The sequence below is a fragment of the Scatophagus argus genome, chromosome 1 (assembly GCF_020382885.2).
Source record: "Scatophagus argus isolate fScaArg1 chromosome 1, fScaArg1.pri, whole genome shotgun sequence".
In the NCBI taxonomy this organism is placed as follows: Eukaryota; Metazoa; Chordata; class Actinopteri; family Scatophagidae; genus Scatophagus; species Scatophagus argus.
The window spans coordinates 23148893-23174774 of NC_058493.1; the positions used below are offsets into that span (position 1 = coordinate 23148893).

Here is a 25882-nt window from a genome sequence, read left to right on the forward strand (position 1 = left end):
CACTTGCACACATACACAAACAAAATGCAATGAGAGCCAGTACTCTGCAGCCCTCATAACCCTGTGTGTGGCGGTTGGTGTGGTTTACAAAACTGCAGGGTTTGGCATGCTGTCCATAAGTAGTACGGGTGTCAGAGGACGACGTCCTCTATCACCACAGCGCTATCTATCCATGAAATATGGCATGGAATGAGAGAGGACAATGAGTTCACAGTAACCCAGTTTCTGCCAAGACCCACTTCGCTGAAAAATATACAGCTTTAGCTTGTTGAGTTTGTTTATAACATTCCAAACTGCTCCTGACTACACTGCTGTGTGTATATAAGAAAAGCCACAGAAAAGTAAAGTATTATAGGAGCAGAGGTAGTAAAACGTATGCAGCCGTGATTTAGGGCAGACCTGAAAGAGACTTCGCAAGGGAGGCCTTGCCAGCAGCAGTCAAGGTTACATAACTGCTTATCTCTTGCATCCGAGTCTAGACTGACCAAATTGCACACGCTGTAAAGTAACAGCTATTATAAAATGAGTTAGCTCTCGTTTGAGGAAATTAACACCATCTCATAATGTTTTTTGGCGTCAGAGCTAAGCATGTTGTGAGTTACTGTTAAAATGTTGAGCCACACGAGGATGTCTGCACCTGGTTTTGGTTGCAAATCTCACATAGAAAGCAATGAAAAAGTGATACCACTGGCTGTGGCTTTGCAGAAAAATAGCACAAGATAAAAGTTTTTGCCTTTTTAAAAGTTTTGTCCAAGCTGAAAACAATACACTGCAAACAGATGGGCTCAAGTAGTTTGGTGTTTGTGCTGCTCAATACTAAAGTAGGCAGCAGGAAATTCCCAAGATGGATAAGATTGAAATCGGATCTCCCCTCTTTCTCTCTCTCTGTTCCTCTCTCCCCTCAGTGCATTTAAATGAACTGGCGGTTTGAACTATTCAAACACAATCCTTTTGTCCGCCGTAACATTTGAGTCACGGCGGACAAAATATATTACTGAGTTTAAACGTACAAGCCAGTTGGGACACTTAATGAGGTGAAATAAAAAACAGAATGCAATGATTTGCAAATCCCTTTCGAAACATATTCAGTTGAACACAGTACAAAGACAAGCTATTTAATCTGCAAACGTTTATGTAAATCTGAGTTGGGAAAGGAGCTTGGTGCAGTAAGTGTTAGGGAGCTGAAGATACCAATTGATGATGTAAATAAAGTGATGGTCTTTTCCCATCCTTGCCTAATATTGAGCCCACAACCTCAGCTGCCCAACAGTCCGGGGCTTTTGTTGTTGCAGTATTTTGTGCTTCATAATGTTCCACACATTTTCAGTGGGTGACAGTTTTGGACTGCAGGCAGGCCAGTTGAGTACCCACACGCCTTCACTACAAAGCCACGCTGTTGCAACACGTGCAGAATGTGGCTTGGCATTGTCTTACTGGAATAAGCAATGACGTCCCTGAAGAAGACGTCATGTGGATGGCAGCGTGTTGCTCCAAAACCTGTTTGTACCTTTCAGCATGAATGGTGCCTACACAGATGTGCAAGTTACCCAAGCCATGGGCACTACAACACCTCCATACCATTACAGATGTTGGCTTTTGAACTTTGTGCTGGTAATAATTTGGATGGTAAAATTCCTCTTAAACCCTGAGAACACCGAAGTCCTCATAGCTAAAGAGGTGTTGTAGCATAACTGAGAGGAAATGGGTGGAGTGAATATTGAGTATGAATTAGAGGTTGTCAAACTAAGTCAAAATGCATTTAAAAAACACGCTATATTAGACAGAAGTTCACCATCTGTCCGTGTGTGTTGTGCTGTTGCTGCAGAGTCTTCGATGTGCCGACTATGCATGTGGCATGTCTGGAGAAACCCAAAGGGCCGCTTCATGCTCTGTGAATAATACAACACATGCTCTGTTTGGCGGACCTCCATTTGTCTTGCTTACAGGGTAATATCAACATGTGTGAGTTGTCTTATTCCAGGATGACACATTCAGCAGTGGAAAAACAGTGACTGTTAAAAAGAAAAAGAATTCAGGCAACAGAACTAAAAATATCACAGTTTGTATTCAAAGGCAGGTGAGCTGAATGACTAACACGAATGCAGATCGTACTGAAACTCTTGTTATAAACTGTAAGTATAATGGATGGCACACAGACACAAGAGCATAAACTCTCATGTGAAAGTACAAAAGCAGAAGGAAACAAGGTCTCCTATGTAGGCTAGTTGTTGGATTTTTTTTCCCAACTGACCCACTTCCATATGTGTCCATAGTAACATTACATAACATGTTCTGTTACAGAACTGATTTCACTCCCTCAAAAAAGGCCTGACACACCCATGACACAGAAAGTTCAAGACTTCTCTGGATGTTGAATTCTGATTTCGTCTGCTGTACTTTTCCATTACAGGGAAATAAACTTTGTGCACTGACACAAACACAAACGCACACACACACACCTCATGCATTATTGTGGCATCACACTAAAGTTGTAAAATTATCTCTATTAGAAACTCCCTCTGCTTTTGCAGGCAAATATGAATCTTTGTTAAACTTAAGCTTGCATGATGCAGCCCCACCACACACACACACACACTATATTACATAAACAACATATCGTGTGTGTGTATATCGTACATAAGAAAATAACAGGTAAATGCATCTGTGTGCCTGCAGACCAAAAATGTTAAAGCAGCTTTATGGAGAATCTGAGCAAACTGCTGAGTTTGTTTATTGCCATTAAAGACTTTTAAATTGCTTCACTCACGTGGGAGTGAAATCTGGTTGTCCATATTTTTCCACTTGCTCCTTTCCTGCCTGGAAATTCTGCACATCTTGACCTTGTTTACAACAGCCAAGTACCTAAACCAATGTGTACTTGTACTTGGCTTTTAATACATGTCTGCTGAATAAATGTCTATCACATGCATTATTGACTGCACGTGCTTAACACCTTGAGCTGATATCATGACAATGTGCTTTCCTACATCAAAAGGACGTTAGGTGAGGCATTTAATTCCACCATCCAGGACTGCATTATAACACAGAACTATCGCTCAGTAAAACCAAGTGAAGAGATCATTTGAGTTGTGCAACTCTGAATTTATTTTGAAGGCAACACTTCCAGGGAAACGGTCTGCCTGTCTGAATTTAGATAAGGGTTGTACTAAGTAAACCTGACATCACGGGGGTTGAACCTTGTGATTCCACTTATCACTCACACCAACTGTTGGCTGAGGGCGAGATAGTGAAAGCTGTCTGCTCACTGTGCCCAACTTAACAGCTGCCCAAAGACGTGAGCGTTTAAAAAAAAAAAGAAAAAAAAAAAAAGGGAAGATACATAAAAGTGCCTCTTACAAAGAGGTGGACTTCACAGTTACATTTCAAAGAGTGCAATCTCTTTAAAATAATGACAATAAAACAGAATTGGCAGGAGGTCATTTATTGACATATGCAATTAGTCTCTGAACATATCCATCAACTCTCTTTGGAGTGTAGGCTGTAACAAAGCAATAAATATGTTTGATACAAAAAAATTCATGCCAGCATTTGATGCCATAAGTTAAAAATGTACATTTTCATAAAAATCATAGCAGTCAGCTAAGTGAGCTGCCAGGCAGAAACTTAAGGCATGGCGGTTTTCTGCTTGCAGGCTGAGTATATGCTCCGTTTAGCCGATCGTATGACCTGCAATAAAAGGGAAAACAAAAACATTTAGAAACACACATTTGTGTAGAAAAATTCTCCTTAAGAAGAGCCAGAAGATTTGCTTACCTTTGTTCGTGAGAGACTCTTGGATGTTATTCAGGATGTCACCATAGGCAAAGTTGAACAGCTGTTCCTTTGACTTGGTTCCATCCAGCTGCACTGTAACGGCATTCATACATTTAAATCAATGGGAGAAACTATCTTCAAATAGAGAAACACGTTAGCCTGCAAAATATAAATGCAATTAAAAAAAACAAAACAAAACAAAAAACAAGCCCAGTGACTTACAGATGTCAACACCTGATGCCTCCATGATGTTCTTGTGTTTAAGATACATGGGCCAGACGTGGCCATCGAACAGGCCGGGGGGGTCTGGCACCGCGTAGTTCCTAGAGCTGTAGAGACAACAACACCAATTACGTGTGGTAATACGACACCAGACCAGACTACAAAACGCCAGCCCGTAACAGTGTCTGCACACTTACCACCTCCTCTTTTTGCATTCTTCATATGGGATGGAAATAAAGTAACGCAGGTTCAACACGTCGATCAAAGGCCTGCAGGGGTAGAGACAGATTAACCTCAAGGCGCACTGGTCACACTTCTCCGACAGTGAGACACAACACCAACAGAAATGTAATTTGCACATGTTCTTACTTGTAGGTGTAAAGCAGGAAGCCCTCCACAATAAGGATGTGAGTCTCCTGCTCCTCCTCCTCCTCCTTGTGGTCAGACTTTGGGACGATCTCGGTATCCAGGTTGTTATTAACGCCATGAGACTTCTCAAACTTCACCGGGTTCTCAAGCCATGCGTAGATCGTGCTCATCATGGCATCCATGTCCAGAGCAGTAATGACTGAAGAGTGAAAGCAAGGGGGAAGATTTGGAGGGGGCGGGGTGGAAGGAAAAAAGAAACGTACAGAGAAATTGCGAGGAGAGCAAGTGAGAAACATGTTCAGCGTTCAAGTTTGTCTAAATTGCATGTTGATTACAAAGGAAACAAAGGTTACAGCAGGAGCAAACGCACAACACACAAACGCACATTCACACACACGTAAACCCTTTCATAAAAGCCCAGGCTTACCATCGTACTGCTTAAAGCCATCTTCACCAACTTCAATCTGATCTTGGGGCTGAAACATACATTGATAAGATGTACCCAGGTACATTCCACTAGTGCTGCACTCTGCTATATGGAAGGCTTTGATAGCGATTTTACACACTATATCAAACTGTATCTAGTAACACACTAGTAACACAAGCACAATGTGTTAGCACCCTAACAACTCGTGTTACTCAGAGCAGTCCCTTTGGTTAACTACAGCCAAAATTCAGATGGAGATGTGTGTATGTGGCTCACCTTGAAGAAGTCATCCTGATGCACCACACAACAGTTGGGCAGGTTCTTGATGAGTCTGTCGGTGAGGGTGGTTTTCCCTCCATTGGTCACGCTGCATGGAACAAAGCAATAACGGAAATGAATGGTGGATGATGCAACCAACACACGTTGCAGTAGGGTTAAAAGATTAACGACTGGACCATAAAATAAAATATTTAATCGCGTGTAACGCAGTTAAATATTAAACGTTTTTCAGATCACATGTTGTTATAAATAAATGCAGTTCGCCTCGACGTCCGACTGATCGTCAGTGGTTTAACAACAGCAACCAGTGATGAACTACAGAACAGGCAAAATAATACAGTAGCACAAAATTTACAAATCGCTAAAAGGATTTCCGGTATTTAGAGCTCCACCATATCGAAAAAAAAGCCGATGGACCATCTGTGCATATGGCGGGCGTACCCGTCACTTATCTCTATTACATGCTCGTAAACGTTAGCTTTTGATGAATGCGTGTTGACCGTGGACGCTTTTTAAACGTCTTTTGTTGAACGGCTTCAACAGCAGTAAAATTACAGGAAAAAAAGGAAGCGACAATTTAGCGGATGTCATGCCCGCCCTCCCCACGTGTGCTTTTAGGGCCTAGCAGCCCAGTCAACCAGCTAGCTTAGCTTAGCTCCTGGCCATTCATTCGGACGTGACTCACCCGCCGATGCCGATGATGTACTTCATGTTTTCGGATGGTCGAAGCTCGTAAAAAAGTCGTGAGAGGTCAAAACGTCAATAAACCGGTTCAAGATCACAGTGATCAGACGGGAAGAAAGCTTAAAAGAGAAGGTTGCAGCAGGAAACGTCAACTACTTGATTCCTCCATGGCACTTGAGTTAAGTGAGTAAGGTAAGAGCAGAGACGTGCTGTCGCTCGGACGCGGTCTTCCACCGAGAGAGGAACGTCAGTTTACTGTCGCTTCTACACATACTGGAGAGAGCGACGTGATTGGCTATTTAAACTCCTCGAGCGGCACGATGAACCCACAACAACCAATCAAAAGCGAGTGTGACCACAGCTCCACCCTACTTCTTCCTTTTGCTCACCCCGCCTTGTGACCATAGCCTATGATGTAATTTGAATCTACTTTTTTAATGAAAAAAAAAACGAAATCGGTGCTTTATTTACTTGACTCCAATTTATGTTTTTTTATACGTCCACTTAGACGCAAATATTGTACTTATTACTCAACATCATTTGATAGGTATACATATATATAAATGTGATTAGATCTATGATGCAGTATTATAGTTTAAACTAGTATATAAAATTAGCTTAGTGAGGTACAAGAGCTGCTTATTACACATTAATGCCTCAGTATTCAACTTACACTATAATACATTATATATAATAAATAACACAGTATTCATTTTCTACACAGTGACTCATTTTTACATTTCACTTTTTTCATTGCAGTAATTGTCAAATTTAATAAATTTCTTCTATTTTAATCAGATAAGACAAACCTGCTAGTACTGCAATAATAATAATAATAATAATAACAAAACAGTTCATATGAGTTTCTGGATCATATATACACAATAAACAAAGAACAGCATATCATCACATCATCGGGGTGTTTATTTCACCAGCATGCAGCTGACCTCTCTCTGTTTTGTTTAGACACTTACCAGCCAACTCCATGACACAGTTTCCTGAGGTTACACCAAAATATTTCTTAAGTTGGGGTTTACACCCTCGAGAACCTCAACTATCCAGAGGATGCTGCCAAGAGTGGAATTCAGTTCGGCTTATAAGATTTCTATTCATAGTTTGACTCAACTTCGTTCTGCCAATTCAGAGCCTGAGACAAAGATTTTTTTATTTTTTTTTATTTCATGAACTCTACAACATCACGAGGCAGAGGACCTTTCAAATTGTCATCACATCACCTATTCACTTCTCTTCACATTTGACTATCATATGATCCAATCACAATAGTATCTCCGCTAACATGTGACTGAGAGATTCTTGGTACTGACAGCATAACATGTAGTCTAATCATGTTTTTCATGCAATTATACTACATTTAGTGTAGAAGACCTTTCTGTTAATTACCACTTTTGTTCCCAGCTGTGATGTACCGGTAATGATTTCTTCCACGTGCCTGTAGTGTCTGCTTTACATTTACAGTTCTTCAGAAAGCTGCATAAAATGCTATCCTCTGATTTGACTGATATTTGTCAGGTTTTATGTTATTACCCCATATCGTATTTCTGTTACTTACATGCATCACACTGGACGTGTCCTTTTGAGTTTCTACAAAGCAGTATAAGCAGCTCGACGATATCTGATGTTGCAAAGAATAATTAATTCAATATCTCAAATATCAGAAAATGTGTCTGGTATTTGAGATATATTGTGTTGGTCAGCAGGTGTATAAATTGTGAGAGACAAGATCCACTCTGACGTCAAGCAAAAGAGGTAATGCATGTTTGCTTTATCGAAAAAGACAAAATAACAATAAAATGAGTCTTTCTGCTTCGTTTCCTTTACAATGTAACAGTTGTGAGTTTTAATGAATGCTCTTATTGGTGTTTCCACTCACGCAAATATTGTTTCATGCACATTCAGTCAAAGGTGTGAAGGTCAGAGCATGACTCCGCTTTCTTTCAACATGTTTCAGTTGTTTTGGATCCCAGTGGACACCCTCGTGTTTGTGTTTACCGACATAATAAGTGAGTCTTACGTTAACACTTCCTGCTACTTCCTGCTGCTGCTTAGTCTGTGCACATGGCCATTTTGAGTAATTTGTGTGTCTGACTAGCACAAATGAGCTGAAATTGTTGAACAGACAGTTGTGACCCAGACCTGAGATGCTGAGCAACCTGCACAGCAAATATTAATATTGCACTGCCCCACATATGAATGTCTCATAAACCTGAGAGATACCGCGGGACCTGTGAACATGCGTCAGTGACTGGACACTATGTTCCTCTCTGCTTTTTCTTTTTTTTGGCCGTTACATTTCACTTCACATTTCCAGACGTCACATTTCTATCATCCTGCATTCTTCACGTTTAATCTGATTGTATTTCCATGAATGCCACATTTTCTGCATGACTGGAGTTTGTTCACAGTCATTTCAGGAAAACTAGAAATTCAACTCTGCAGGCCTGGCACGTGAAACCTGTTGATGGATCACGATAAATCGGGGCACGGATAACCTCTAGTATCTTGAAATATCGTTTTGTGATATCACCTAGGGAGTTAATACAGTTCAGTAGTTTCTGAACATTTTGTTCTTCTCTTATTATTGGCTGGAAAGCACCCAAACAATCTGACTGCCCTCTGCTGGTAGTGATTAAACCTTCATTTAAGAAGTTTTCAGATCCTTTATTGCAGTAAAAGCGCTATAATACCACACTATGAAAATACTCAAAGTAAAATTTGTGCATTCAAAACTTACTTAACTTGAGATAAGTTTAGGATGCTGCTTTTACTGGGAACAAAATACAGGGATTAAATAATTAGACTCTGAAGTTTTTTCCCCTCTTTGAATCACCCCAGCGTGGATCAATGGATTTTCTCACATACATGCACAAAAGACAGCGTGTTAATGGAATGACAGTGAAGAAGAAAATACTAGGAAACAGCTCACATGTAAGCATCTCTGAAAATGAGTGGATTACAGTGAAGACCTTTATGTGACAACAACATGCTCCCTGTTCAGCTGTAAATAATTGCTACAAAGAAGAAATATTAAAGGTACTATGCATTTATAAGTTTAGCTACATTTCTGACATGTGCAAAAAACAAAAAACAAAAACAAACAAACAAAAAAAAAACAAGCAAACAAAACCAAGACTTAGATTTGGTAAATGTGCTCTTAATAATGTCCAGTTTATCAATCTGCTGTTTGTAAAACCCTAAATATTATTCTTCATAGTACAAAAAAGCGACTGTGGGACAGATTTTGGGGTACTGGACAATCACGATTAGTTTTTTCAGTTTTAAATGCAGGATTTTTATTTTTCTATACATTTTTTATTTTTATTTTATTATATTTATTTATACGTTTGTTTGTTCTTTAAGAGACAGAGACCAGTTATACTTCCATTGATGCAAAACTCCAAACAGGCACCTTACTGTGAAAATCACCCGAGGCACACAGTTATATGTCTGAACTGCCAGTAACAAAATCCAGAAACTCAAAGTCTACTTCCTCTGAACTTTGAATTGCATGTCATGGTCTTTGACAGCTGATTACAAGCCCAAGTACAAATATTGTTCTGAAAATGCAAATTTTAGTAGCTTTTGTCAGAAATGGCAAGACAGAGTTTTAGTAAATTTAGTAGATTTTTGAGTTGTGAAGATGCAAAATGACACCTCCAATGAAAAAAAGAAAGGTATGAGTATAAAGTAGGAATGGAGGAGACATATTTCAAAGAAATCTGAGTCAGCTTTACATTTCTGACCCTGCAGAAGAAGAAGGATTTCATTTCATTCACCATGTGACTTGTAGCAGTAGACTCCATGCTTGTGCTGAGGATTTGGGAAGCCAAAGCTGCGCACCCCCGGCTCAGAGGGACCACAGTTTCTTCTTGGCCTGGTGATGGGATACCGGACACTTCCGTCGGCCAGCCAGCCAGCGTCACAGTAGTCCAGCCCTCTGAATTTCCAGGCAGCGTAGAGCTGTCCGACTTTTGCGATCTCTGCTCCGTACTGCTGACACGCCCGCTGAGCCTCAGTCAGATTCATCTTGTGAGAGGGCTGAAGATAGTAGACTCTCCCTTTGAAGGAAACGCGTTTATTGTGATATTTAAAAGGATAAATATTCAGCTAAATTAACCTGACATTTTCAGCTTCAAAAAGGTTCAAATCAGCCTAAAGGTACTAAATTACCAAAATTGCAGAGGATTTATTTTTAGAGCCTTTGGAGAAGTTTTCAGTGATTATTCTGTGGATTACTTGCTCTTGGCCTTTATCACTGAGGATATCTTGAAGCTTCAGCAGGAAAAGCACATGTGTAAATAATAACGTTAATGAGACTTACTGGCATTACAGGGACACCTGGTCAGCACTGCAGTCAAATGTCATTAGTAACACCTGTGCCTTTCCTGCTGTGCTTTCTCAGAAGCAGATTTCAAACATGCGATATTGCTCGCCTCTCACTTCCAAACAGACTGCCTCACCTCGGAGTGAAGAGGAGAAGCAGAAGACATCGTAACGATGAAGGTGCAAGTGTCGTCTGCCGTAGCTCCGGACCCCCGGGGCGAGACCACGGCCCCCGCAGGGCACTCTGGGCCGGGTGATGGGGTACTGGACTGTCCCATCAGCCAGCCAGCCTGCGTTGCACCAGTTCAGGCCCTCCTTCCAGGCCTGGAAGAGCTGTGTGAAGGTGGCCAGTGTGGCGTCCTGCTCCTCGCAGGCCTGCTGGGCACCCAGGAAGCTCAGGTGGTAGTGACCACGAGGGTGCTGGTAGGGAAACACCACACCTGGGCGGAGGAATTCATTATACAGCTCCAAAATGTACTACTACACAAAGTATGTGGGGTTTCAGAGACTTTTGTGACTCACATTCAACACACTAAGTTTAACACCCCAGGCACTAAAGCGGATTCCTAAATAGAACAAAGCCTGCTCTGTCTAATATTTGGACTCTGAATGTCATGGCGGAGTACAGTACAGGTGGACATATTGTACCTTGTAAGTCCAGATGAACTAAAGTGCTCCTGTCCTCCAGCCCGTCCACCACCTCGCAGCGGTAGCGGCCTGTATCGTTCAACTGCAGCTCAGTCATCACGAGTGCAGCATCTCCTGGGAAATCCTGCCTGAGCAGCACACGACCGCTGGCCAACAGACAGCAAGCAGCAGGCTAACTGTGAGTTCACAGTTCAGAAAGTCATACAAAGAATAATCACGAATTCATTATTTGTCATTTCGGCTACCTGAACTGCCCAAAACTTCGACTGCGTGAGCCAATAGCCACCAGCACGTCCGTCTCGTGTCCCCCAGCATTAGGCAGCCAGGACCACTTCACCCGGACCTCCCTCTGCGAGCTCAGCTCAGGCTCGTACCAAAACCTGCACGGCAAGGTGGTGTTACCCCCTCTGACCGCAAACACTGCAGACTGAGCAGAGTCCACATGGAGCCTCACACCACTGAAATGAACTGTAGGAAACATCAGAATGGGGCTTGACATGGAGGAAAGGTGCACATATTTTGTACTGACCTGAAGCCAGACTAAATACATTTATACTGCTCATGTGCATACTTTCTTTGTTGGCATTTCCACTGAGGAAGTCGTGGTAGAAGAAGTTGTTTGGGCTTGTGGGGGCAGTCAGGGCTGAACCAGAGAGGATCAGCTGAGCCCCCATCAACAGCAGAGTTTGGAGGCAATGAATCATCATCATCATCACTGTGATGGCTGTACTGACAACTGCCGATCCTCAGTGGTGTGTGTGCAATCCTCAAGCCTGTGGAAGGAAATCTGATTAATCTGATTTCCATTAACGCCCAACCTGCTGTGCTGGGATGGATGTAGTGACATGACGGAGTCAGTAGAGGGCAGCACTACACCACGTTAACAAGACCTGCCTGGTGTCTGAAAATGTAATGGTGTCAATAGGACAATTTAAAAAAAAGAAAAAAGAAATCAGTGGAAATATTGTTTCAGCACCAAAACCTTTACTCCAGATTACTGTTTTTACAGGTGTAAATGCTGATGATTTAAATCACACTTTTCCGCAGGTTTTCATTACACTGCAGGTGGGTTGTAAATATGTTAGTTAAACAGTCTACTTAATTTTTCACTCTTGTATCCTTCCATTTAGGAGCATGGCACAACTCAGGTGAGAACATAAAATAAATAAATAAACAATAGGTCGACAGTCAAAATGTCTGATAACTTTAAGAACAGTGAAGCGAATCCGTAGCCTAAAGATTATAGTTAAGCCATCTTGTTTGTTTTTATTTTCTTCACTTACCGTAATTCACCTTGATATCTGCTTGTGTAGTTTAAATCGCCGCCAAAAGGAGCAAAAGAAAAAAATAAAAGATGCACAAAAGTCAGAAGTCTGTTGGGAACAAATCAGAGTCTCCAAGAGGACGCAGAAGCTCTGATGCGCAACGTGGTTTTCTGCTCAAAGAACTAAAAAAGTTAAGTCAGTCAAACCTCCTTTAGTGGCGAAACAGGTGCGACTTGTAGTCAGTTAATAATGAAAAGTGAAGTCTAACTCAGCTGGTCGCAGGGCTGTGAGGCTGCTCTGCCGCTGCAGCTGGAAGAACAACAGCTCAAAGTGGACGGGACTGCAAACTCACCTGAGTGTGTTTCTGCAGCCAGTGAGTGGAGGGAGGCCAGCGATGCCACATATGGAAAAGCCCCCCTCCCCCCGTTTCAATCATCAGTATTGTACATTTGTAGTTCTAGAAGACATATGCAAAGTAAGATTGAACAACAATTGCTTCTTTTGTTTTTGTTTCAACTGTCGTGTACATTTTGTATTTTGTATTTTATTTGAGTTTTCATTTTCATTTGAGTTTTCATTTTCCATCCTCCAAATTAACTCATCACACATGTGTTTTATTCCACCAAACCGTTCACTTTTGTTTCACTCAACACCACAGGCCGCTAAATCCACAGCGAGCAGGAACTGGTGTATGTGATTTTACACTCCAAAACAGTTGAAGTGCAGTGGGTGGATTACTGTCTTAATGTTACAGCAGTGTAAGCCATAACAAATAGTGGGGATGGGTTTCTCAGGAGAAAACTGTTTTGCATCCCTCCTAAACTCTCTGACAGCAGATGTTTGTCGCAGAGGGTCCCCACATCGACTCCAGCTGGCAGCCGCGTTTTCCTGGAAGAACTATGATGTTTTATAGGAAACCCTGCTATGTCGTGGAAAAACGTATACATCCGCATACAGTAGGCATAGACATACACAGCCAGGACAGATGTCTCAGAGATGCTCTGTCCTCCATTCATTTCTTTAGAGATGAAAGCTGTTGCCAGGGGCCAAACATACCAGGACTGTGAGGACGGAGATGAGTGGCTAACAGGGTGTAATTATGCTTGTAAACAGCAAGCCAAGACCCAGTAGTCCAACACGGAGAAGACTCACAATGTCCTTGTGTGGATGGGACCGTCTGTGTTTTGTGCGAGATGTCAGAAAGACAGCAGATTGGGTTGAGTTTAATTCTGTTTTACCTGAGAGGCTCAAGTCCTGCTGCGCTTTCCTTTCATGTAAGCTTTTAACAGTCATGTGTTTCAAGAGCAGACTTACGTTTTGGATTACATCAGCAGCTGAACAATACAGAAATGCCCCCATGAAATGACCAGCGGGTTTATAATAATCCTGTTTCTGTCCTTCATGCTGCTCCCTTTGAGGCCCTGTGTGTGACCTCACAGAAATCAGGCCCTAGTGGACATTGTACATACTAAAGCATGACAATGAGGTGTTTTGTGTCTTTTGATTGGAAAGAAACACACACAGAGATTTCTTTTAACATTTAATAAATGAGCTCAGTTCAAGACCAACAGTGAATAAAAAAAAAGAAAAAAAAGAATGCAAAACATTGTTTATTTTCTACACATCTTTCTACAAATTTCACATTTGTTGTAAAAAGAGTTAAATTAAAATGAAATTATGCAAGACTGAAGCGGAAAACCTGCTAAAATGTGTTTTCAAACAAAGCATGTGACATGAAAAACTTCCTGCAAAAAGCCTTTTAGTTTGTTATATCATTTTCCCATAATATTTTTAGATTTTAATTTTCTATTCAAGGACATATTATCTCTTCCAGGATAGCTGTAGATGCCAAATATTCTCTATATTGCACAGGCCCTGTGTTGTTATGCTAGTTTGTGCTTCAGTAACTAAACATCATGTGCAGAATGACATACAGTCAGTGAGCTGGTGAGGACGTTCGTCATCTGTCCCCATAGGCTGTTAAAACCACAGCAAACAGCTGGGTTGTTAGCTGGTGTGCGACCGCAAAGGAAGGACAGAAAAAAAGTTTAAAACTGGCAATTTAGTTGAGGCATGACTGGAAGAGGAGAAGAGCACTATGATCAAGACTCCAGGCTCGGGACAGCCTGAAATCAAGGAGGAGCAAATAATAAGGACGAGGAGCAAATCTATGCAAATTTTGTTACTATCCAGAGCTATTAAAAACCATTATAGTTTGTGAGCAATGTCAAACAATCCTATCAACATAAACATAAAAAAGTCATTATTCAGAAAGTGCTACGAGTGTTACAGTCCAAGAAGCCAACAGGATCTTTAACCAGAGAGAAGAACGAAGTACAGATGATTCTGTAGCAGTTTGAGGAGATGGAGCAACTGGATGAGGGTGGAGCACTGTTAGAAGGTGACTGATGAGCTTTTAATCGTCGCAGCCCAGCAGCTCCATGCGTAGGGTGATGCGCTCGTGCCACTCCCAGGGCACGACTCGGACGAATCGGGCGTAGAACGGAGGCTCAAACAGATTCTTCTTGTGGGTGTTGTTGTCAGTGTTGCCTTGGAAAAGCTGCACATAAATGTTGAGAATTCAGTTAAAGTGAGAGACTGAGTCACTGAGCAAAAGTTAGTTAATATAAAGCATGTTCTGTTCAGTTTTGTTCAGTTCTTCTCAGAGTGTCAGTTCTGTCTGGGTCCGACTGAGGTGAACAATTTCACTAGAACGTAATGAATACGCCTGGTGAATACACCCACATAAAGGCTAAAGTCTGGCCGAAAAGTCGCTGGCCAAAAGCTTGGCTTCCGACAAAATTCCGATCCAAATCCTAACAACCCCACCCAGACATTCAGAGCATTCAGAAAACAGCCCAGGGCAACATCATTATCTTGTGTGTCTAATTAAGCTCTGTGCTCAGTAAAAACATCAAAGCTAGTTTTACAGTTTTATTGGATCATCTCTGAGAAAGAGGCCGTGATGAGGCGAACGGGCCTTCCACTCCCCACAGCGAGAGTCAAAATATGTCTCATCGTTAAGAAAAGGAAACAGAAACAGAAAGGGAGGCTGACATTAAGAGTGACTTGTTGGGCTGTCGGGTTTGTGCAAAAACACTTTGCACTGAAATGAGACTCTTTGACTAAAGCAATCAGGTACCATAGCACAGAATACATTTCAGGGTTCCCAGTATGTCTGACCTTATCGTTGCTGGTGTTCTCCTCCTTCACCATCTTCCATGACTCTCCGTCGTTACTGTAAGCAACTTTGAACACTGACACAAACTGCACCACCCCGAAGTCCTTTGCCCCCTGAGTGATGATGCCTGTGAGCCGCTTTGTTTTCTCCAGGTCCACCTGGCGAAGCCACAAAGAGAACAGTCATACTCTGCAACATTCTCGGACCTCAAAGGACATGACATTTTACTGCCAAGGGTTTCCCTCACCTGGATCCACTCCGAGCGGTTGTTGTGGGCAGGAGACCAAGCGTTTGTCTTTCCCAGCTTATCCAGTCGGGCGAACTGAGGGTGCCATGTGAAGGTATCGATTCCCCATGTGCGGAAAGAGCTGGAGGCTGAAAGCTGCCCGTCTGAGATGAGGCGAGACTTCATTCCCAGAGGCTCTGAGCAACCTGCCGTGTTTGAATAAACTGTGAATCAAAAGCAGACGGAAGGACGGAGGGAAGGACAGAGAGAGGGAGGGGAGGGGGGAGGGAAGGAAGGAGGGAGGGAAACCCAAAGCGACAGAAAGAAAAACGGGGGAGGATGAATACACCCAAAGAAAAGATTCACCCTTCATCAATTTGAAGAAAATGAGTTCAGAAGATACTGAGAAGAATGTGACTGATTAAAATCATTTTCACACCCACCAGCGATTGAGAGGACAAGAAAGAGTGGAAGAATTCATGCAATAAAGTGCAGAGAGCCACACATGCAGTGTATATACTGTACATTCACCATGTTTATTTGCAAACGTTTCAGCTTATTAAGTTCAAGGAAGACAAAAGACAGAAGGGTAAAGTTGGAAAAACACCTGTGTGTTCCTCGCTCTGTGTCATCTGAAACTGCTGTTTTTGTTGCAAAGTGAGGTCCGTATGATACTGTTTATACTATAAATTCTGTATCTAACCATAGCTGACGGGAGGCCATGTTATGTAGCTGAAACGCATTCTTTGACTGTCATTATGCTTGTGTGTTACCACAGCAAGAAGGAGCTCACACAGTAACAAGAAAATTGAACAAGACACTTCCAGGAGTTCTTCCCACTTATGGGGATATTATACATACAAAGTTCACAGAGTTTGTTTTTCTGTCCGTCTTTATTGTCTGCCAAGTTTCTGAACTTGCTGGGTGTGTGTTGCACTGTGTGTTTTCTTTTGTGTGTGTACCATTGAGTTCGCAGCCCACCAGCTCCATACGCAGCGTGCAGGCCCTGCGGCAAACCACAGGGATGATGCGGATGTACTGGGCCACGATGGGGGGCTCAAAAAGGTTGGTCTTTGTGCTGTCGTTATCTGTGTTGCCCACGAAGACCTACAGCACACGGACGCGGGAAATTAGGCAAGTAAGCCGAACAAGGAGACACTGAGAATCAACTGCTAGCGCGAAAACTTTATTTTCATACAAGACCTCCAACCTTGTCCCTCCGTTGGCCATCCACTCTGTAAGTGGTATAAGCGCTTCCATCAAAGCTGCTCGCCACCTTAAAGGCCTTGATGTACTCAGCCGCGCCCATGCGACTGGCGCCCTGAGTGATGATGCCCGTCAGACGCATCTTCTTCTGCATGTTAATCTGTTGTCAACAAGCAAAGTCAGGTGTTAGTCAGCTTCGCAGCTCCCATCGCTGGGCTTCTTTGGTTTAAAGGGTTCACTTCACCTCAATCCAAGGGTTCCTGTCATGAGCGGCTGACGTCCAGGCATTGACGATGCCTTGGTTGTTGAGTCGAGCCAACTCGGGGCCCCAGCGCTGAAGACCGAGAATGCCGTAGTGCACAGAGGAAGCTGAAATCTGGGACTCCACGATTGCTCCTCCCTCCATCCCCAGCAGAGAAATGCAACCTGGGACACAGCCAAGAAAATAACATCAACTGTGGAGGAAAGAAATTACATTTACTTCTGCATTTATTTTTGAGTAGTTAAATTAATTTGTTAAATTTATCTAGTGTTTTCCCATGACAAAGAGGTGACACGGGCAGTTGGTGAACGTACGTAGCTGGCACTGCTTTCCAACATACGGTGAAGGACACTGGCAGGTGTAGTCTCCATCAAGATCTCGGCATGTCCCTCCATTGTTGCAGGGCTGGACGGCGCAGTCATTCACGTCTGAGAAAGGATAGGAAGGAAAGGAGAAAAGGAGAAAAACGACAACTTCAAGTGTTATTTTCAACTCCTCGGAATAACTTCAGTCAACAATCACAAATAAGAGAGATGTTGGAGATGTGATGCACACCTGCTGCCCAGAGACCAATAAGACGGGGCTCGAGGCAGGTGGAGGGCCACAATAGCCTCACTGTGTCTCCAACATAAAGTTGGTGACAGGTGGTTTCTCTTAAATCTAACACGATGACAGAAATGTCCCTGAGGGTAAAACTGGGGAGGTGGTACACTCTTGGCAACGAGTTTAAAGGGCGCAGCAGGTTGAGGGGTGAAAGCTCACAACTGTCAGTTGTATCTTGGGGCGAGACTTGATGAATGTGAACAGACACAGGAGGTCTTAGGAGGTTGCGTCCATGTTGTCTCATCATCAGTCAGTATTTTAGCAACTGGATAATCAGAATGGAGAGCACAAAGAGATAAATTTGACACTGGAAGTTTTCCACCCTGTTCCATAAACGCCTCCCTTTCCTCCACAGTAGCCATGAGTCTGTGGTGACTTCCTGTATGCCCTCTCAGCACTGCCCATGTAATGCTCTCTAATGTCCACAAGGGGGGACACTTGTACAACATGTCAACAGCAGAGTTACAAAGCACAGCAGCATCCTTTTTTTAAAAAAAAATCATTCATCTTAAAAACAAAATAAATATTTTCACAGAGGGATGCTAAACCAGATGGTTTGAGCAATATTAATTTAAACACTATTCAAATGTTAGACCGAGCTATATGACAACCCAGTGACATGACTGACCTCACTGTCTTCAGAGGGCTAATGACCAGCTGATTGGACAGGGAAACAGCAGTGCCATGTTACTGGAAAACTTGTATTAAGATCCTTTGGTAATGTTAGTCTTTGTATCTATACATTATTATGTGGTGAAAAACAGCAGTTCTGTCAGTGAATTGCTTGTTTTGACTGGAACTTAATATATGTTTATGATGTTACCCTCAACCTAACCTCTGCACCGACGCAGTCCTCACTACAGCCAGGTGAGGTCGGAGTGCAGCTCCACTCCCTGTCACTCGCTATGCACGAAAACACACACACATACAGATGTGTGCCTGTGCATAAAACTGTATGTCTTTTACTGTGTTAAGCCATGGATTTTGAATGGATTTGAACGGAGCAAGCAACAGGAAGTGAAGCTGCACTAATGCATATGACCTGATGTACATGTGCGTATGTATGCGACCGTAAAGCAAAGCTATTGTGTGTATCTGTTTATGTCACAGAAATATCAGTATTCAAGTTATACTGGTAGTATAACTATCAGAAATGTAGTTGAAATAGAAACTGTAAGAAATTATCTGCTTCATTCGAAATTACATTAATTTGTTTTCTACTCCCTCTTAAGCTCCTAAAATATATATCTGTTTATATGTTTAGGTGCCAATAAAATAATATTATAATATTCTAATGCACCTGAGTTAATCTAATCATATATTTGAAACCTACACTGACAAAAGTATAAATGTAATGTAGGTGTCTTGGTGGAAATTAACAACAGAAACAGTAGAAACTGCAAGATTATTTACAAATAAAGTGTAAGTTAGGAGTGAAAATTTCTGCAGAAATGTGGTTGTCTTTCTATCTATCATAACACACAGCTCAGAAATGCAAAGTATACTGATGTCTCTCGCACCGCAGTGATTCCACTGAAAACTGAAACATAATTGTTGTCCAGCCTTATTTTTCCTTCTTCCGTCTTCCTTAACCTGAGATAACTCCCAGACTTCCAGATCTGAAGCAGATGACAGGTTGACGTAATGCCACATGGGTCCGTTTACTTCTTGTTCCCGTTAACACTAAGAGGATTGCTCACAACTTAGAAACAAATGCCTGCATGCCTGTGACAACACTGACACGACGCAGCTAACAACACTGAGAAACAGGTGATCCTACCAAGGGATGGACCGTGAAATAGCCTCAGGGATTTGTCTGGGGGACTGTGTTGCACAGGTTTTGGCATCACTGTAAGCATGAATTACAGACGTATGGTATACAGAATCTGAAAATGCCATTTTGACGGTTATTTTTTTTGTTTTGCAGATTAAATACTATCACTGGCTTTAGCTATGAATGCATGTCCCTTCCTTTACTTAACAGAATACATGGCACAGTTTTCCCTTCAATGTAGCACCTCGACACCCATCGAACTGATTCAAAATTAGAAAATGTTTGGGAATAGACAACCAGAATGCACAAACACTTCAACTGGTGGTCAGGCTGTGGGCTTTGGAGCGAGTTGCTCATTCACAAAAAAAATGCCTCTTCAATAATAGTCGCTGTTTTCAAACTATAATTACATAATAATTGTTACACTGTCAGTAATAAAGTTCAGAAACACTTCTATTCCTTTTCATGACATTCACACTTTCTTTTCTGACACAAAGAAATCCAAACGTGCTCAATAATTCCAAGACAACGTGCTCATTACAGTAAGAGGATGGGACAGTTATCAAATTCTTCCTCTGATTTGGCCAAACTTAAGCACAAACAGAAGCAGTGTTGAAACTGTGTGGAGGGCGTCTGCATGCTAAGAGACTTGGAGTTGCCTTTCACTAATTAGCCAAACAGAACAACCACAGAGCCCACTGAATGAGATCCTTTCATGAAACTGCTGAACGGACTGCACTTCTCTCTCGCCACTGATGCTATGACAGGGTGGAAAAACCTCATGTGTTCACACTTACAGAAAATCTGCTTAAAGTGGTGGAGCATACTGCTATTTGTGGCTGATGCTGCCTGCTGACTTATTGGGACTTTTTGTCATCTGTTTCATTTTTCTTTCTCATTTCAGAAGCGATCAGTGTTTTGTTTATTTTCTAGGTGCTCTGCTTTTTCAGTAGGCTATATGATCTTATTTCCAAATTCACTGAATAATTGAACCTGACAAGTTGGTATAAAGGTGTGCACAAAACTGTGAGCAAAATTCAAAGATTTCTTTATGGTGAATGTAAATTGTACTGGTGCAATCAGTCACATCTACAGCTAACTTACTGATCTGGCAGTGCACTCCCTCAAAGCCCGGCTGGCACCTGCAGATGTACTCGTTGAAAACGTCTCCCCGTCGGGTTGGAGCGATGATCTCGCATGCCCCGTCGTTCTTACAGGGGTTAGGACTGCAGGGTCCTGAGAGAAAGAAGGTGATTAATTAAAGTGTGTGACTTAACCACGCTTTTCATCCAGAAAGGTTCCTGTTTGCTGTACCCGTCTCTGTCAGGTTGCAGGTGTCTCCACCGAAGCCATCTGAGCAGATACAGATGAACGGATCGTCTCCTACTCCTGTCACACACGTTCCTCCATTATGGCAAAGATTTACCTCACAGTAGTCCCCTGAGTAGATGAGATTGAGGAAAAACAAGATGCAATATCAATATGCATCGTACAGCATGCCAACACGGTAAAAATAAACAGCTACTGCCAATGCAGTTCACACCTGACGTGTTTTGTTGTACGATGGTGACGCATTTCACTTGTTGGAGAACAGAGAAACTGATTTCTCCACTGCCAGTAGAGCTACAATAAACTGCAGTGCAGCTACAACATACATGATTGTTTTGTATCCCTTTGAATTTACAAACTCCTGGCCTCCTGATCAGGTTACACGGTCACCGCTGATCTGTCAAACTACGCGTTTTAGCCACAACTGTGCAGAATGAGCTCCCACTCATTCACTCGTAAGGTGGATTGGGGCAAAACAAACGGTAAGTGGCAACAATCCATCACAAAATCCTTTGCTTACAAAACTGAAGCAGCAGAACCTTGACACGTCTTAGCATTTAGTATCAAGTATATTGTAGATCCAGATGCCAAAACACAGGATCCTACAGTCCCCATAATCCTGACAGGTCCTCCCCAGTTCCTCCTTGGTACCAGGTCCATGTCTTTCAAACTTCACGACCCTCCGCACAAGCTTTCTGCTAAACGCCCCTACCCCCCCCAAAAAAAACTAAAAACATTCCTGATGACAATACCAGGGTTCCCACAGGCGGATTAGTTATTTTAATATTTGCTTTGTAACAACAGCTTTGGCGGTGAGGCCCAAAGTGTTGAGTCACAGATCCTGCCTGGATCAGGAAAATAACCGCGGAGATCTCCAGTGGGAAAGGCCACACACCAATTTATGAGTCACACTGGAGCTGTCAAAATGACAAAACCTGAACCTGTGGTTTTTTTTATTTTTTCAACCAGCCTGTTGACTCATCAGACGCCCCATCAGAGTCTCCAGTGGAGCTCTAAGATACCCTGTTTGTGCAGAATTTCTCTTTTTGGAAAGTATGTCCGCCACAATGATGAAGCGTAGAAATGTGATGCTGGGCGTGTGAACGAGGGACTCTCGCAGATTTTGTCAACGGACTTAAAACTGTTTTATACCCGGACACATCTGACAGTAGTTGTTACACCTCTGAGAACAGAGCAGACTGGCTTTGAAGTGACATGTTTCAGCATGACAGCAAATCCGAGCACAATCATTTTAAAAATTTTAAATTATATTATAAGTTATATGTATTATAAGTATTTTGCTTCACTTTTTCAGCTCTATATTTATGTCAGTATGTATATTAGAATATTCGAGCAATAAAACAAGCTGAGAGAACAGTTCATTTTCCCAGGTTTCCTGTGAATAAATTCTAATCAACCACCACAAGTTTATGCGGCCGACGCTGACAACAGAACGTGTCTACGTGCAGGATTAAAAGCTTGCAGGATTAGCCAGGTTGCACAGATGCATGCAGCTCTTTCAGGAATGAGCAGTTACACAACATGACAGTGCAGTATCTCACAAGTGGCTGAGGACACACAGCACACCTGACCGACAGGTGAGCAATGAGTAAAACAACAGGCCCTGAATGTACACAAACATCACGGCAGCAGAATAAACGTCAGCCACATGGAGCGAAGACGGTCAAAACACTGTGGTGTCTCAAGATTTGACTTTTCAGTAGTCCTGGTTGGCAGCACATTTCCAGCTTGAACTAAAGGCAGGCACGAGGACAGCTGGTTCATGTTGGCTCCAGACAAGAGCACATATGGTGTTATTTTCCTCTCCATCTGCACCACTTCTTAGTGTGACCACAAAGGTGTCCACAGGGACCGTCATACATTAAAATGTGTACAAATCTATTGTTTAGCTTCATTACCATTACATTTCACAACCTGCTGTGTACTGTGGGTGGTGCACGCAAGCAAAAAAAAATCCATACGCCTGTACAAGAACTCCTCTTGCTGTTAACAGTTCTTTTTATAAACCGACCTCTTACAATATAATTACTGAGCAACACAGAACTTTGTAATAACAGGGTCTTACACGTAATAACAGAGCACTCTCACATTTAATCACTGAATCCACCTGACAATAATAAGCTGGCATCCTCGGATGATGAACTTACAAATTACACATCGACTGCTTTCAGGTAAAATACAGTAAATAAAATTTAATTTCACCCCTGAATGTTGACAGTAATTTGATGATGAGGAATGATGAAGACTACCAAACGAGCATATTGTACTTATTATGCTAAAGCAACTGCAAGACATTTGGCTTATAGCAGCTCCATAATCTCATTACAGAACAAAGACATGTATTGATCAACCTGTTGCACATCTGCCCTTTTTGTCATTCATTCTTGTTCCCGTCTCCCTCACCGAGAGGCAGGCGGCAGGACAAACGAAAGTGCATTTCCATGAGCCGGTAAAAGGAAAATGGAAAATAAGACGAAGTGGCATAGTTCAGTGCCAAAGTCTCCTTGTGGATTATGGGGGGGGAGTGAATTAGTCTGTAGTTAGAAGTTTATTTTTGTGAGATACTACACAAACATAAACAACAGGAGTTGAGCAGGAGTTTAATGTAGCCTGTGAGGGCGAGTAAACAGATTTAATGGGCTACGTGTCGGTGGTTTAAAAAGGACTTACCTCTGACTGAAAACAGGCAAAGAAGAAGAGTAAATGTTACAGTCGCTGTTATTACATTTCCGGGACGTTTCATATTTGTTTAGCCTCACTTCTGTTTGTTCCGCAGGATTGTTTGCTCAGAGGGACGCGATACCGCCGAACTCCTAACTTATGCTGCCTTAAAGTGCTGTCGGAAATATCGGAACGGAGCGTAAAAGAACGACGAAGTGATAAATGAGGTAGCCGGGATTTTTCGGTAATACCCGAGTTAACGACGTGTGACGTTAGAGGGGCGGAGAGCTCGGAGAGTCAGTAAACAGGCACAGAGAGCAGCTCGTAGACGCAGAGAAGTTTCTCCAGCAGATTATTTTATGGGAGACCTTTGTTTGACTTTCGTGATATTCTACAGGCCTGTTTTTGCTCGCTGGGTCATTTAAAGATGTGTTGCATTTTTGGTCATTCTTACAACTCGAAAAAAACAGTAGCAAACTAAATTGTGAATATAAATGTTTTTTTCTTCCTAATCTAATTTTATTTTTAACTTGCTTCTAGGTTACCTCCACTTAATTCTATCTTTTAAACGTCTCTGGTACCTGCAAAATCAAAGTTAACCCACGAAAACGTCTAATTAGTTGTTAATCCCAATTATTAAATGGCCAGTTTTATGATGAGTATGTGAAGGCACCACTACACCCCCCCTCCCCCACTTTGACAGTGTGGGCGGGGTTTTTGAAGTACTATTTGAATTAAGGGAATATTTAAAGCAGCCATTCCAGGTGAAAATGAAAATGTCCGTCTCTCAGGGTGACTTTTAAACACACATTAAAGAAAACAAGTGTGGGCTCTTTTGTGAGGTCTGGAGGTTGGCCACAAGATGTCCCACTGCCAACATCACATGTGCAAGAGAAGCGTGAAAACTGCAGTGGTTTCACAATGTGGTGGGCCTACTCTGAATTAATCCTTGTGGGAAAACTCTGCATTTGACCCTTGCCAAGGAGCACAGCAGTTCTGTGGCCGCTGTTTCCTTCGGTCAAGGGCAATGGCAGGAGTATTCGCCAAATAGATTATCATTCATTAGTTTTGGATTTTTGGGAGAAAAAAAAAAAAAAGAAAATCTCCTTTGAAAGACCATAATTGTCTCAGTAGTGATTATATTATAATCAAAATACCGAGGTATGATTCATTTTGTTTCCAACTTAGGGCTGTCTTTTTTAGAAGACAAGATGTTACTTGTTAAAGCTTGTTTTTGTTTTATTTCCAACTGATTAGAGACCCCCTGCAGTTCGCACATCAGCCCCATATTGGGATTGATGATGCGATCATCCACCCGTTGCAGAAGACTTACTCCTCCCTGGACAGACCCAACACCTCAGTCCGCATCATGTTCTTCGACTTCTCCAGCGCCTTCAACACCATCCAACCCAGACTGCTGAAGGCCAAACTGGAGAACATGAAGGTGAGTGCTCCCCTCATCACTTGGGTCGATGACTATCTGACAGGCAGACCCCAGTTTGTGAGATTACAGAACTGTGTGTCTGATCGTCTGATTAGTAACATCGGGGCCCCCCAGGGAACTGCGCTGAATCCATTCCTCTTCACCACATACACGTCAGACTTTAAGTACTGCACTGAGTCGTGTCATCTGCAGAAATTCTCTGATGACACGGCCATTGTGGGTGTGTGGAGGGAGGCTGAGTACAGGGACCTGGTCGACCGCTTTGTGAAGTGGTGTGGGGAGAACCACCTGCAGCTGAACGTGGCAAAGATGAAGGAGATGGTGGTGGACTTCAGGAGGAACAAAGCCCAGCCCTCTCCCGTCTGCATCAGGGGGACGGATGTGGATTTAGAGGACTCATACAAGTACCTGGGTGTGACACTGGACAATAAACTGGACTGGTCCAGCACTACAGAGGCCATCTAGAAGAAGATCCTGAGCCGTCTTTACTTCCTGAGGAGGCTCAGGTCCCTTCATGTCTGCAATAAGATGCTACAGATGTTTTATCAGTTAGTTGTGATGAGCACCATCTTCTTTGGCATCGAGGTATCAAGGCAAAGGACACCAACAGAATGAACAAACCGATCAGGAAGGCAGAGTCTGTTGTTGGCTGTAAACTTGGCAGCCTGGAGGAGGTGGTGGAGGAGAGGATGGTGGCTAAACTGCTGGCAATCACGGGCAATCCCTCTCACCCCCTCCACAAAACAATGGACAAGCTAAAGAGCAGCTTCAGCAACAGACTCATTCAACCCCGCTGCTCTAAGGAACGATACAGGAAATCGTTCAGACTTTACAACTTATCTACCTCTGTCAGAGCCACGATTACACACCTGGACTAAATCTACCTGTCACCTTTTGCACTCTTCACTATTATTTATTTTCACACAAGTGTCCTTAGTGTATTTTATTCTTTTTCTCTATTCTATTTTTATACTCGGTATTTCGTGTCATAGTGTGTTTTATTGTATTCAAATATACCGGACTGCTATGACAACCTAATTTCCCCTAATAAAGTCATCTATCTATCTATCTATCTGTCTGTCTATCTATCTATCCATCTATCTATTTCTATTTGTTATTGTTATAGTTTTTGTTACATTTTGATTTTGAAAGTCTGAATTTATTTG

The 25882-nt window shown here is 42.4% G+C and overlaps 3 protein-coding genes across 7 annotated transcripts; all 3 read right to left on the bottom strand.

Annotated features, from left to right (window-relative positions):
* Positions 1-3426: 3426 nt before the first annotated feature.
* mibp2 (muscle-specific beta 1 integrin binding protein 2) lies at positions 3427-6032 on the bottom strand. Of its 2 annotated transcripts, XM_046392951.1 has the most exons (8): positions 5757-6032; positions 5069-5159; positions 4793-4841; positions 4366-4564; positions 4194-4265; positions 3997-4103; positions 3775-3867; positions 3427-3687 (listed from the first exon to the last, which is right to left on the bottom strand). In XM_046392951.1, the coding sequence occupies exons 1-8, from the start codon at positions 5780-5782 to the stop codon at positions 3671-3673; spliced, it is 654 nt and encodes a 217-aa protein (XP_046248907.1). In that variant the 5' UTR covers positions 5783-6032; the 3' UTR covers positions 3427-3670. The 2 variants fall into 2 exon arrangements, with proteins under 2 accessions (XP_046248907.1, XP_046248908.1); XM_046392952.1 differs by lacking the exons at positions 4793-4841; positions 5757-6032 and having other exon boundaries at positions 5069-5165.
* Positions 6033-9040: 3008 nt separating this feature from the next.
* Positions 9041-12309, bottom strand: LOC124061304 (hyaluronan and proteoglycan link protein 3-like). 3 transcript variants are annotated; one of them, XM_046392972.1, is made up of 6 exons: positions 12028-12309; positions 11316-11517; positions 10990-11212; positions 10745-10890; positions 10234-10536; positions 9041-9831 (listed from the first exon to the last, which is right to left on the bottom strand). In XM_046392972.1, the coding sequence occupies exons 2-6, from the start codon at positions 11455-11457 to the stop codon at positions 9542-9544; spliced, it is 1104 nt and encodes a 367-aa protein (XP_046248928.1). In that variant the 5' UTR covers positions 11458-11517; positions 12028-12309; the 3' UTR covers positions 9041-9541. The 3 variants fall into 3 exon arrangements, 2 of the variants coding, with proteins under 2 accessions (XP_046248928.1, XP_046248937.1); XM_046392981.1 differs by lacking the exon at positions 12028-12309 and having other exon boundaries at positions 11316-11677; XR_006843729.1 differs by lacking the exons at positions 10234-10536; positions 10745-10890; positions 10990-11212; positions 11316-11517; positions 12028-12309 and adding an exon at positions 9944-10189 and having other exon boundaries at positions 9690-9831.
* Positions 12310-13539: 1230 nt separating this feature from the next.
* LOC124061287 (EGF-like repeat and discoidin I-like domain-containing protein 3) lies at positions 13540-23504 on the bottom strand. Of its 2 annotated transcripts, none has more exons than XM_046392959.1 (10): positions 23282-23504; positions 20576-20701; positions 20366-20497; positions 17199-17312; positions 16867-17048; positions 16627-16782; positions 16379-16523; positions 15438-15622; positions 15193-15348; positions 13540-14569 (listed from the first exon to the last, which is right to left on the bottom strand). In XM_046392959.1, the coding sequence occupies exons 1-10, from the start codon at positions 23352-23354 to the stop codon at positions 14426-14428; spliced, it is 1413 nt and encodes a 470-aa protein (XP_046248915.1). In that variant the 5' UTR covers positions 23355-23504; the 3' UTR covers positions 13540-14425. The 2 variants fall into 2 exon arrangements, with proteins under 2 accessions (XP_046248915.1, XP_046248909.1); XM_046392953.1 differs by having other exon boundaries at positions 15438-15640.
* Between the last annotated feature and the right edge of the window lie 2378 nt (positions 23505-25882).

Coding starts and splice junctions, on each gene's coding strand:
- LOC124061304 (XM_046392972.1), bottom strand. CDS start 11,457: ATGATGATGATGATTCATTGCCTCCAAACTCTGCTGTTGATGGGGGCT. Junction 11,213..11,315: donor TGGAAATGCCAACAAAGAAA/GTATGCACATGA, acceptor TGTTTCCTACAG/TTCATTTCAGTGGTGTGAGG. Junction 10,891..10,989: donor CGAAGTTTTGGGCAGTTCAG/GTAGCCGAAATG, acceptor TCTGTTGGCCAG/CGGTCGTGTGCTGCTCAGGC.
- mibp2 (XM_046392951.1), bottom strand. CDS start 5,782: ATGAAGTACATCATCGGCATCGGCGG. Junction 4,842..5,068: donor ATCAGGATGACTTCTTCAAG/GTGAGCCACATA, acceptor TGTATGTTTCAG/CCCCAAGATCAGATTGAAGT. Junction 3,868..3,996: donor GGCATCAGGTGTTGACATCT/GTAAGTCACTGG, acceptor ATGCCGTTACAG/TGCAGCTGGATGGAACCAAG.
- LOC124061287 (XM_046392953.1), bottom strand. CDS start 23,354: ATGAAACGTCCCGGAAATGTAATAACAGCGACTGTAACATTTACTCTT. Junction 17,313..20,365: donor GGGAGTGCACTGCCAGATCA/GTAAGTTAGCTG, acceptor ATCCTTTCTCAG/ACGTGAATGACTGCGCCGTC. Junction 16,783..16,866: donor ACAGGAACCCTTGGATTGAG/GTGAAGTGAACC, acceptor TGTTGACAACAG/ATTAACATGCAGAAGAAGAT.